Source organism: Physeter macrocephalus, chromosome 3 (assembly GCF_002837175.3).
Source record: "Physeter macrocephalus isolate SW-GA chromosome 3, ASM283717v5, whole genome shotgun sequence".
Lineage (NCBI taxonomy): Eukaryota > Metazoa > Chordata > Mammalia > Artiodactyla > Physeteridae > Physeter > Physeter macrocephalus.
Window position 1 is genome coordinate 26323885 of NC_041216.1, and position 13387 is coordinate 26337271.

The 13387-nt window shown below is 40.1% G+C and overlaps 1 protein-coding gene across 1 annotated transcript in view; it reads left to right on the forward strand.

Annotated features, from left to right (window-relative positions):
* TNFRSF9 (TNF receptor superfamily member 9) overlaps window positions 1-4246 on the forward strand; it is a 23424-nt gene extending 19178 nt beyond the window's left edge. Inside the window, exon 8 of the mRNA XM_024125455.2 lies at window positions 3650-4246. Coding sequence (XP_023981223.1) covers window positions 3650-3738 — 89 coding nt within the window. The 3' untranslated portion in view covers window positions 3739-4246. The remainder of the gene's footprint in view (window positions 1-3649) is intronic.
* The last annotated feature ends 9141 nt before the right edge of the window (window positions 4247-13387 follow it).

A 13387-nucleotide genomic window follows, 5' to 3' on the forward strand; every position in this document is an offset into this window, starting at 1 on the left:
GTTTCCTTTGCCCAGAAGTCTACTTTATCTGATAGTAATACAGCCACTCCTGCTTTTTTTTTTTTTTTTTTTTTGTGGTACGCAGACCTCTCACCGTTGTGGCCTCTCCCGTTGCGGAGCACAGGCTCCAGATGCACAGGCTCAGCAGCCATGGCTCACGGGCCTAGCCACTCCGCGGCATGTGGGATCTTCCCAGACTGGGGCACGAACCCGTGTCCCCTGCATCGGCAGGCGGACTCTCAACCACTGCGCCACCAGGGAAGCCCACCACTCCTGCTTTTTAAAAATTAATAATATACACGGTATATCTTTTTATGTCCTTTTACTTTCAACCTTCCCACATTTTTATATTTGAAGTGAATTTCTTATAGACTACATACAATGGTCACACTACTAATTTCTATCTTTTGATTGGTACATTTAAACAATGTACATTTATTGTAATTATTTATATGTTAGGGCTCAAAATGTTATTTTATTTTTTGTTTTCTGTTTGCTTTCTCTGGCTTTCATTTCTCTGTTTTCTTTTTCTGCATTCCTGTGGATTACTTGAACATTTTTTAGAATTCCATTTTGATTTATCTTTATATTTTTTGAGTGTATCTCTGTATAGCTCTTGTGTGGTTGCTCTAAGTATTATACATATTTATATAGTCTACATCAACATTTTAACAGTTTGAAAAAAGTATAGACATCTTACCTCCCTTTACATCCTTTTAACCTCTTCCAGTTTATAATATACTTGCCTAAAATATTTCTGCCACATGCTTTGAGAACCATCTTAGTGTTATAATTTTTGCTTCAACCATCAAACATAATTTAGAAAACTCAAGAGAAAGAAAGTTTATTTTATTTACCCATGTATTTGCTCATTCTGTTGTTTTTTCTTCCTTCCTCATGTTGCAATATACCTTTTTTTAATCATCTCTCTTCTGTTTAGAGAATTTTCTTGAGCCATTCTTTTAGGGTAGGTTTTCTTTTGTCTGAAAATTTCTTGATTTCCCCTTCACTCCTGAAAGATATTTTCACTGGATATAGAATTGGGCTTGAGAGTTCTTTTCTTTCAGCACTTGAAAAATGTTGTGCTACTTCTTCTGGCCTGCCTGGTTTCTGGTAAGAAATTCACTGTCATTCAATGTGTTTTTCCCGTATAAGTGATGTGTTGCTTCTCGCTGGCTGCTTTCAAGATTTCTTTCTTTCTTTCTTTCTTTCTTTCTTTCTTTCTTTCTTTCTTTCTTTCTTTCTTCCTTTCTTTCTTTTTTTTCTTTTTTTTCTTTTTCATTTTCCAAACTTAAACTACAAAGTATCTTGGTGTGGATTTCTTTGGATTATCCTGTTTAGCATTCACTTAGCTTCCTGAATCTGTAAATTTATGTCTTTTTCCAGATTTGGGAAATTTTTGACCATTATTCCTTCAAATACTTTTTCAGCCCTACTCTTTTTCTCTTCTTCTTCAAGGACTCCAATGACATGATATTAAGTTTTTTGGCTATAGCCCCACATGTCTCTGAGGCTCTGTTCATTTTTTTCCCAGTCTTTTCTCTCTGTTGCTCAGTTTGGGTAATGATTCTTTCCTTTGTCTTCTCCATTCTTGTGCTGAGCCCATTCACTGATATTTTAAATTTTGGTTATTGTAATTTTTCAGTTCTAAAATTGTCACCTGGTTCTTTTTTTAAATTTTCTTTTCTTTTCTTTTTTTCCATTTGTTTCAAATGTGTTCCCAATTGCTTGTTGAAGCTTGTTTTTTTTTTTTTGTTTTTTTTTTACCATGCCACGCAGCTTGTGGGATCTTAGTTCCCCCAACCAGGGATTGAACTTGGGCCCTCGGCAGTGAAACCGCTGAGTCCTAGCCACTGGACCATCAGGGAATTCCTTGAGGCGTCTTTATGATGGCTGCTTTAACATCCTTGCCAGATAACTCTAACATCTATATCACCTAGATGCTAGCATCTGTTGCCTTTTCTTATTCAAGTTGAGATCTTCCTGGTTCTTAGAATGACAAGTGATTTTTTAAAAAATTGAAACCTAGACATTGGCTATGATGTTATCAGACTTTGGATATAATTGAAAGCTGGTGTTTATTCAGGGTTCCTCTAATATCACTCTGGCAGAGGAAGGAGGATGCTGCCAGGTGGAGGTGGAAGTCCAGGTTCTATACTAGACCTCCTGTGGGTGGTAGATCCTTGTTATTGCTCCCCACTAAGCCCCCACTGATACTACCCTGTCTGGGATGAGGAAAGATACTTTGTTCCTGCTCCCCACATGGTTTCCACTGACACTGAATGGGTGGGGGGTGGGGGTGGCCTTGTTACTGTTGAGTGGTGGTGAAGTCCTAGCTCTCCACTCGGACTCTTCTGATGCTGCCCCAATGAGAGTGGGGCAGTGAGCCTTGATAGAGCTTGGCAAGGGTGTAAGTCTATGCTCTCTACTGGGTGTTTAGTGGTGTGCTTGGGTGTGGGGTCATGGTTTTTGTTTGTTTGTTTGTTTGCTAGAGTAGAGCTGTGATTATCTAAAAGCTTTTAGTCTTGTTACTCTGCCCTTTTCCTGGTTTCATAGCTAGAGAGATCAGACTTTTCTTGGGGCATTTTTTTTTATTAGCCTACTTCTCCAGTTCCCAGTCTGGGACATATGAAACAGAGAGAATACTCAGGGAACTCAAGGCCGTATTGTTCCTTGGTTCCAAGCTCCTTAACTGGTCTGCTTTCTTGCCACCTTTCAGATTCCTCTTATGTTTGTTATATATAAAACGTCCAGCCTTTTCAGCAATACTTGGCAGGAAGAATAGGGAAAAGTATGACTACTGTATCTTTCCAGAAGCAGATTTCCATTTAAAAATTCATCTTTGATGCTATTTCAAAGGAAAAGAACGTCTCTTTGGTATTCCTGGATGTCTTGCCAGTTTTTCATAAGTTCTTGGAGATAGTGTGCTTGTTGGGTTTTGGTTATTTTTTATTTTTAATAGTAAAAAGCATTTAAAATTGGGGTAGGACCTTTTGCTTTGACAGACTATAAAAATAATTTATATTTACTGGTGGGCTTGGGTGTGGGGACATAGTTATATATGTGTGTATGTGTATATATATATATGTGTATAATTTAATATATATTTTAGGATTGAAAGTTGCTCGGCAATAACACAAATACTATACACTACCATGTAAATGAAAACCTGGAAACTAGTGCATAAATCAGTTCTTTACTTACTAATTGATGGAAGCAGTGGGAGTAACTTTAACATCTTGATGCCGTAAGCATTTCATTCAAAAGAAACCATCTAATGTGTAATCTAAGTAACCCTCAAGACTAAAACATGTGCTGCTAAATTGAAACTACAGTTACGTTTGGCACATGACTAATTTTATGCTATAATGATGCATGCTCAAGACTGTTTTTAGCCTTTGTAGACAATAAAGAAACTAGTTTTTTTCAGGACCAATAAAAAAGTATTTGGTAAAAGGAAAAAAAATCTTAAATAATCCTGAAAAAAAGTTTATACTTGCTATTACCTCTCTTGCTGATGAGTTGGTTCAAACTAAAGTTGAAAATGTTTGCTGCTGAGAGATGTTCTGCAAATGGGATTTAAGGAAAATGAATGTTAAATGATTCAAACAGACAACAGAAGATAACTCTCTTTTAAATTACTTTTTAGCATTAATGAGACCAGTACAAACAGCCCAAGAGGAAGATGCCTGCAGTTGCCGGTTTCCAGAAGAAGAGGAAGGAGAGTGTGAACTGTAAGAAGAAATCCAAAGACATGTTGGAACTCTCTTGAGAAGAATCACAGGAGAAATATGAGGGATCCCACTACTGTACCTTTCAAATTTAAAAGCTCCATACTGGATAATACCAAGGGTTACCCTAAAAGTTTTTTTTCTAAATGCTAATGACTTGGCCTTTCAAGATGTACCACTTTTAACAGAACAGAAAAATGGGACAGAAATGTTGGTAAAAGTGACATTTTCTAGATACTGCTTAAGAGGTTTGGGCTAGTTTTCTTGAAATCCAAAGAGAATTATATTTTAAATTTAATCATGTAGGCCAATGGTGCAGCTAAAATTATAATCAAAATAAATTCTATTTTTTTTTGGTGCTAATATGACATATGGCAATAAGCCATAAGATGCAGGCACTATCCCCCATCAAATTTTCCATCAGTTCAATCATTCAACACAAGACATCCTCCATTGTCAGGGGAGAATGAGGACAGTCATCATCATTGCCCAAGTTTGGGGTCAAGAGCAAAAAACTAAAAAAAAACAGACCTTGGGACTTCCCTGGTGGTCCAGTGGTTAAGACACCTCACTCCCAATGCAGGGGGCACAGGTTCGATCCCAGGTCAGGGAAATAAGAGCCTGCATGCTGCACAATGTGGCCAAAAACAAACAAACAAAAGAAGAAAAAGCAGACCTTGAGGAACAGTTTTGGAAAGAGTCAAATGTCCCTGCATGTCCTTGGTCCTCTCCATCTTCCCATCTTCTGCCTTTGTCCTACTCCCCTCTGAGCCACAGCTTACTTTGTATTTTATTCTTAAAAACTTTAACAGTAATATTTGATATATATAAACTAGTAAATGAAACAGGAGTGAAGACCCATGAACACATAGCCCAACCTGAGAGCTAGAGCAGGAGTTGCCAAACTCCCATGGGCCAAATCTGAGATGCCATGTGCCTTTGTATAGTTTATGAGCTAAGAATGGTTTTACATGTTTAAATAATTAAAAACAAATCAAAATAAGAATAATACCTCATGACGCATAAAATTATCTGAAACTCAAATTTCAGAGTCCATAAGTAGTTTTCCTGGAGCACACAAGGAACCCTCTGGTGGCCTTTGCATTACAACAGCAGAGTTGAGTAGTTGTGACAGAGACTGTATGGCCCACAAAGCCTAGAATATTTAATAACTGATCCTTTATAGGGTCAAAGTCAGGGTCAGAGCATCCATCTGTGTGCTGCTTCCCTCCCTCATCTCCTGTCTACCTCCCCACCCCAACTCCAGGCAAATTCTCACAGGAATGTTGTCTCTCATTTCCTTGCTTAAAAGAAAATCATGTATCATATAATTATGTACCCCACAACTATTTTACTTAGTTTTGTTTGTTTTTGAGCTTTATGAAAATGGTATTGTGCTGTATGGAGACTTGTGTTTTAATCACTCAGAAGTATATTTGTAAGACTCATTCATGTTATAGTGCATAGCTAGCTAGAATGCATTCATTTTGACTGCTGTACAGCTTTGCAAATATACCATTATTTATCAATCCACTCGGAGCCAAAGGACATTTGGGTTGTTTCCAGGTTTTTTTTTCAATTATGGAAAATATTGCTATGAATGTTCTTTTATATGTTTTCTATTTAGGAGTGTCTCTAGGGAAACTTCCTTAAAGTAGAATTTCTGGATCTTAGGGCGTATGAATGTTCAACTTTATGAGCTAGTCCCATATCAGTAAGGATATGCTAAATTATGCAGAAATGACAAATGAGCCCTCCCCCCAATCTTAACGGATTTACAACCACACAACAGAGGTGCATTTCTGGATGTCATTACATGCCTGTTGAAGGCTGGCTGTGACTCTATCCCATGTTATTTCACTCCGGGATTTAGGTGGAGAGAGTAGCTTCTACTTGGGACATTGACTATCTTGTGGCAAAGGAACACACTCATATGTAGTTGGCTAGATTCTAACTTTAAGAAAAAATTCCTGCAGCCAACCTCGGCAATAATAGGGCAGACAGTATAATCTTCACACAAGGAGGGGCAGCAAATATTTCTGAGCAATAACAAGTCTACTGCAGGGCTGAACTGCTTTTCACCGTGGTTGTTCTAATTTGTGCTCCTGTCAGCAGCGTACAAGCATCCCACTGAGTCCCATCCTTGCCACCCTCAGGTATTTTCAGACTCAATTTGCCAACCTAGTGGGTTTAGGATGGCATCTCACCATGGTCTTATTTTTGCATTCCCGTCACGTTTTTATACATTTTGTGTTTCTTTTTTGAGAAATGCTTGCTCGTGTTTTTTAAACCATTTAAAAAACTTGGTTATTTCTCTTTTTCTTATTGATTCATAAAAGTTCTTTATGTAGTCTAGATAATAATCTTTGGTTACTTATATGTGTTATAAATATTTGTTTGCAATTTGTTTTTTCTCTTTTTAACTGTGTCTCTCTTTGTCTTTGTGGTAATAAGAGGAAACATTCTTAATTTAATATGGCTCAGTTTACAACTCTTTTCTTACATGGTTAACATTTTTTTGGTGTCCTGATTAAAGAAATGCTTCCCTGCCCCAATATCATAAAGATATTTCCTCACATTTCATTCTAAAAATTTTAAGTTTTGTCTTTGTATTTAATTCTAACCTATCAGGAATAATTTTTATGTATGTCGTGAGTAATGATCCAATGTTGACTTTTGTATGTGGATAACCACTAGTCCCAGTACCATTTATTCAATGGTCCCTTTTTTCCCTATGGATCTGCAATACACCTCTGTCATTTATCAAATTTCCATCTATCCACGGGTGGTTTCTAGGCTCTCTATTCTGTTCCATTTGTCACTTTGTCTGTCCGTGTGCCAATACGCACTGTCTTTGTTACAGTAGCTTAATAATAGCTCTTGATACCTGGCAGGACAAGTCTTTAATGTCCTTCAATAAAGTTTCATAAAGTTTCTCCAGAAGTTGTACATCTTTAGTTAGATTTATCTCTAGGTTCATTGTTGTTGCTTTTTAAGCAGTTTTTTTTTTTGTTGTCAGAGTAGAGAGATGTCGTTGATTTGCGTATATTGCTTTATAGCCTGCCTCTTTCCTAAGCTTTCCTTTTATTTTCTAATAGTACGTATGTGGATTCTTTGTGGTTTTCTATATAGACAATCATGGTATTTATCAAAATAATAGTTTCTTCCATTTCTAGTCTTTTGTCATTTATTTCTTTTGCTTGGGGTACTGCTTGACTTATTGTCAGGACCTCCAGTACAATGTGATAGTCTGTTTTTCTTTCTTTCTTTTATTTTTATTTTTTTGCAGTTTGCGGGCCTCTCACTGTTGTGGCCTCTCCCGTTGCGGAGCACAGGCTCCGGACGCGCAGGCTCAGCGGCCATGGCTTACGGGCCTAACCGCTCCGTGGTATGTGGGGTCTTCCCGGACCGGGGCACGAACCCGTGTCCCCTGCATCGGCAGGCGGACTGTCAACCACTGCGCCACCAGGGAAGCCCGATAGTCTGTTTTTTATCTTATTTATAGAGGATACTTTCAGGGTATTTTTTTGGTAAATATACTTCATCAGGTTAAGGAAGTTCCCTTCTATTCCTGGTTAGTGCAGAGGGCTAGTTTTCATTTTGTAATCATGAAAGGGTGTTGAGTTATATAAAATGATTTTTCTGGAAGAAAACAGAAACATTTGATTGCAGATGACTCAGTCAATGGTTCTATCACATTGACTTGGATCTACACTTCAGTCAGATTCCAAGAAAATTACTGCCGGAAAGAAATTTAATGCAATAACGAGTGTAATAATAGGTATTCCTCCCTCCCCCGTAAAGGATGCTTTGGTGTATGATATAATAATGTGTTCAGAAACATTTTTTGTTTTAATTTAAATAGATGAAGTACCTCCACTTGGCTGTTTCTTTACTGTTTTGATAAGAGTTTGTTATTTATATTAAAAGATGAAGGTAATAATTATGGAGGATTTTTTGAAACTTTCTAGCCAATCTCACCAAACACATGAAAAAGTACGAATGGGCATGATTAATTTTCCAGAACAAGAACATTTGAGATTTGACTTGAGCACTTGGATCTTCTCTCAACGGCTCATATGTGGTCTCTGGGTGGAGCCGGTTGATATTTTGGGAGGCTGACCGGGAGGTTTCAGGCAAAAATTCTGTTAACCTGGTATTCTGGTAAGAATAAGAGAACAGTCATTGGTGCTACAATCATTTTAAAATAAGAGGCAAAGCAAAGCTGAGGGCGTTCACCAGTGCTGCTTCAGAACAGAGCTAGGTATAACTTTTTTCTCCCTTTTCCAAACTACAGCGCTAAATTCCAACGTGGCTTTCACTCTCAGCTTTGGACTCTTGATGTTTAATTCTCTGTTGTCCATTATCCACAAACACAAAGGGACCGGTCATGCCCCACAGGCTTGGGTCACCCAGGCTAATTCATTTGTCCCAGATTATAAACACAGAAAATCCACCATTTATTCTGCTTATCTGACAGAGGCTGTGTTTATTACACAGACTGTACCATACTCTTATCATAGTATATTTTGGTATAATGTCTAAATGTTATAAATGAAAAACACAGGAACTTGGGGGTATGAGTCACCTTCCCCCTAAATGACAGTTAACAAAGAATGAAACTCAAGACAGAATTAAATGGTCCCCTTTGAGGATTAATTTAGGAAATCCAATAATTAAGTTTAATAGAAATGCATGGAAATTTCTCTGATCCAAATAAATGAACATATTTAGGGATGTACAAGTTGCAAACAGTTTTCTAAATGCTGCAAAACAAGCTTCGGTTACTTCTGAAGCAAATTTGGATTTTCTTCTTTGGTGGAAGGTATCACTCTGATGGAAACTTTTGATATGAGGGGCATATGGTGGCTGAAGTGGGTGTCTCCCTCCTCTGCAGAGCCGATCTTTCCACTGTGGGTGAGGTGTTCTCACGGACCACTGAGAGTGTGAGTTATGTGTGGTCTGTGTGTGGTAGGGCCAGCAGAGCAGTCATTACCTCTCTTTTTAAAAAAATCTCTATAATAAAACACACATTTATCATTTCACAGAAAAAAAGAATATCTAAGAAAAACGCTTATTTTTAAAAAAGTTCTATTCCTGTTGCAATGTCAAATCATAAAGGCTAATTAATAGTGAAATAATGTGCTATTCTTTGTAAACGATGGAAAGACTTTAGTGCCCAGGTATGAGAAAGATTTTCAAGTTTGGGATTTCTTTGTCTCCCAACACCTGACTTTTTAGTCACATACAAACATGAAAGCTGTTTTTTATATCAATATTGATTCAGATAGCTGTATTTCAAATAGTCGCTGAAGCATTTCAATTAACATGTCTTTCACAAATTCATGGAAGAGGCTGATTCTGACAAACCCACTGAAGGCATAACTCTGAAATAGGTGACCTCTTCATTGGACCGGTATCCTCTGGATGCTCTGATCAGCCCCATGCTAGGACACCAAGACAACGGACCCACCTCCCCCTTGAGGGCTTTGAGGCCAGGGGACTGATAAGAGACACAATGTTATCGGGACCTACTATGTGCCAGGAGTAGACTCGTGAAGTAGGAGGCAAGAGCGCTGACCTCCTGGAACTTCCAGCCTGGTAAAGAGACAGCTGTGCATTAGGGTGCCTGCGTGTTTGGTGGGGAAGGGGGAAAAGCACACACAGCAGGGGGGAGGGGGGACAAATGGGAGGAGTAGGTGGTATCTACTCAGGCTGTGTGTTTTCCAGAAGAAGCGAGGGTCCCAGGCAAATGGGAGGGAGAGTTGGGGTCAGGGAATGGAGGGGAGATGAAGGGAGCTGCAGGGTCAGCAGGGACCAAATACCCAGAGTTTAGAAGCTAAATTTAGAAGCTCGGATTTTAAACTGTGAACACTAACTGGGGAGCCAGGAAAGGGATTTGATGTGATTTGCATTGTCGAAAGATCTCCCTGACAACAGTGAGGAAAATGGATTAAAGGGATGGGGGGCTCCTCCAGGAGAGACACATCTGGGGATGGAGCACAAGCTCCTGGTTCCTGGCTTGGGCAGTTGGGAAGACAGTGGTACTGTTAGCAGAAGAAAGAAACCCTGGAGGAGGAAGGGGCAGGTCCTGTGTCAGCCCCAGACCCTGTGGTATACCCCAGCGGGGGGGCCACATGGTGCGGGGGGATACGGAAAGGGGCATCGAAGAGGCCGGGGGGGGTCTCCAGAATCCAGCAGATGACGGTAGAGTCGGGACCATCCAAGGCCACCAAGATGCCAAGAGAGTTGACAATAAAACAGATACTGGGTTTAGCTACAAGGTATTAACCTTAATGGGAACTCTTTCAGGGGAAAGCCAGGCCGTGGGAATGCATGGTAAGAGACAGCAGGCAAACTCAAACCTTTCCAAAGTTAGACGGTGAAAGAGAGGTGATGGCGTGGGAACCGGGGAGCCACCTGGGGTCCTGGGGTAGGGTCATTGGATAAAACACGGCACTCCCAGTTAAATTTGAACTTTAGAGAAGAAGTGAATAATTTCTCAGTATAAATATTTGGTTCTCTTTTAATCAGAGAAACTTGAGCAAGGTGAGATGCAGATGTTAAAAGGAGAGTCTAGGGACTTCCATGGTGGCGCAGTGGATAAGTCTCTGTGCTCCCAATGCAGGGGACCTGGCTTCCATCCCTGGTGGGGGAACTAGATCTCACATGCATGCTGCAACCAAGGAGCTGGAAAGCCGCAACTAAGGAGCCCTGGAGCCGCAACTAAGACCCGGTGCAACTAACTAACTAAATAAATAAATAAGAGAGAGTCTAGAACGGGAATCAGGTTGGGGGGGCTCGGGGGCAGGCAGTGCCTGATGGGTGGACAGGGTGTGGCTGGAGCGCAGGGAGTGAGGGTGGAAGTATCCATGGGGGTCAGACGAATGCAGGTGCTGGGCTAGATGGATGGGGGGGGGTTGCCTGACAGAAGGTTCTCTGGGGCCCTCTGCCGGTGTGGAAGGTGTAGGGGAGGCTGAAGGATGGGAGATAAAGAGCTCATTTTATTGGAGGGTTGGCGAGCTCCTTCCAGGTAAGAGCTTCACCCTGCAGGGGCGGGGGGTCCTGATCCACTAGGGCCGAGCTTCCTGCAAGGTCTTAGAAGACACCGAGCGAACTTCCCCCCCCGCCCCCCCCCCGCCCCTGGGGCCGGGGTTTTCCAGCAGGGGGTGACAGAGGTCAGTGGGAGAAGGAATTTGAAGATATTGGCAAGAGAGTTGCAAAAAGATTCCAAGTTCAGATTTTACACACAAACTGGGTACTTACTATAAAGGCCATTATAATACATCATTCAATCTTTCTAAAGACAGGTTACCAAAAACACTTAAACTCACAGGGTAATGTTAGGGCACCGGCAGCAGCATCCAGCAAAACAGCTTCCTCTAGTGCATGAGAATTTCAAGGAGGAAATGGACATCAGCAAGGGAAAGAAGTCAGCTGAAAAGTGCACCCCTTCCTCCTTCCCCACCTTCAACCTCCCACTCCGCCCCCAGTCTGCATGGGATAAGAAGAGCTCAGAGCCTTTGCTACCAGAATATGGCTTTGACCATGACAAAGACTGGGTGTACAGACTGTTGTATACATTGTATACTGGAGAGAACTCACTGTAACCAGACATCCTCATCACCACCTAACATCACATTGTATATTTCTTTCTTCTTTATTGTCTGGCAACCACTGAATTTCTGCTGTGACCCTTAGAAAGTGCCAGTAACTGTGGGTTGAATGAACGAGTGAATGAATGAGATCAAGACGGCACACTGGGAGCCACCCTCTTATTGCATAATTTTTAAGAAAATATTTCTGCAACACCAACTCCTTTCATTTATTGTAACAAGATCCCGCCAAATTCTCTTCTACCTTTTACCCAGTGAAGACAGAGGTTGGGTGAGTTGCTCACTATGGTTACTGAGAGCTTTAAGATTGATAGTGTTTTATTTTCTGCCAACTTCGATCATGATTGCTGGTCTTAGCAGGGAGAGGGACTTGTAAGAAGGCTGAGCAACATATAAGTGTTCTTTTCCACTTTGGGGTGATTGGGGGAAAAGTTAAAGATTTTATTTTCCATTTGGGATGCATATCATTCCCTTTGCATTCTGATTTTGCTTCTATTCAGAGGATCTGAGATAGGATTTCATTTTCTGCTCTTGGTGTTGGCAAGACCCTGTGAAATAAACAATTTACCCCAGTGTGGAAGGGACAACCTGTCAAACATAGAGAGCTGAGATGAGGTGGCATTAGACCAGCACATGCTGGCATACATAAGAAATCCTGGGTTGCGCTTTTTCAAGATTTCTTTTCACTATTATTAAAGTCACACAACAAGCCAGAATCTATTGAGAACTCTTCCGTCTGATACACCTACTAAGACAGCTTGAGGCCATATAGTATTTGGGTTAAGTTCATGGGTGTTGGACTCAGCCAGTTTGAGGTTTGATCACTGCCCTCACCCCTTGTGGCTGAGTCAATGTATCCTCTAAGCCTTGGTTTCCTCCTTTGTAAAGTGACAATGGGCAGTTGCTAAGATGACATAAATAAGGCATGTGGCACCGTGTCCCTCACAAGCCAAGTACTCAAGAAACCATCTTATCATATTCTTATTAAATAAGCATGTACAGCATGTTTAGCCATGCTCAGTGCAATAACACTTAATTCTATTGAGGAATTTAACACTTCTGATTGCAACAAATGCTGATAACTCAGTGTAATTATAATCACACATCCTGCAATTATGGTGTTTCCAAATATAGACACTGGCTGTTCTGGTTCTAAGAGGCCCCAAGAAATCAATCCTAGCACAGCTGTCTGATGCGGGGATGCCTGCTTACCTCCCGTGCGATTTTGCAGTCTGATAACCATGACTGTGTTCCAATTCTTCCTTCTTCACTGAAAAAAACACAGGAAGTTGAAATAGCAGGGACTTCCATCTAAAGTAAAACATTCCATGTATTAAGCTTTACAAATGAATTCTGTGCATATGTTTGACAGTGAAACGATGTTCCCTTATTTTAAAAGACAAATTCCTTCATGGCTTGTGTAATGTTAATGAATAAATATGTTTGGTACATGAAATTACCCTACACTATGCTTATTCCTGTGTCACAGGAACACTTTTTAAAAATAGAATTCTTCTTCTGGCCTATAGATCTCAAATATGAAGCATTCTTAAAATAAAGTTAAATGTTCATGGAGAATACTATGGAAAAATAATGCTCTTTTAGAATTTTTAGGTATCAGTGCTTAGCCTTAATAATTTTTAAGCTATAAATTTTAAATAAAGATATGGGATAAGAGTGTCAAAACTGTCTCAAATGATAAATGGTTACATTGCTGCAGATAATTAGTAAAAACAAATTTGTTTTCCATGATAAATTTGCAATGATATTTTAAAATTAGGCCATACCACTCTACTGTTACTTATTAATTGTTAAGTTGAATTTTTTGTTTTTCTTTTTTTTTTAACTTCAGTCATTCTTTGGCAAAGACTAGTCCTTTGTTTTATTAATTAATTAATTTATTTTTGCTGTGTTGGGTCTTCGTTTCTGTGCGAGGGCTTTCTCTAGTTGTGGCAAGTGGGGGCCACTCTTCATCGTGGTGCGTGGGCCTCTCACTATCGCGGCCTCTCTTGTTGCGGAGCGCAGGCTCCAGACACGCAG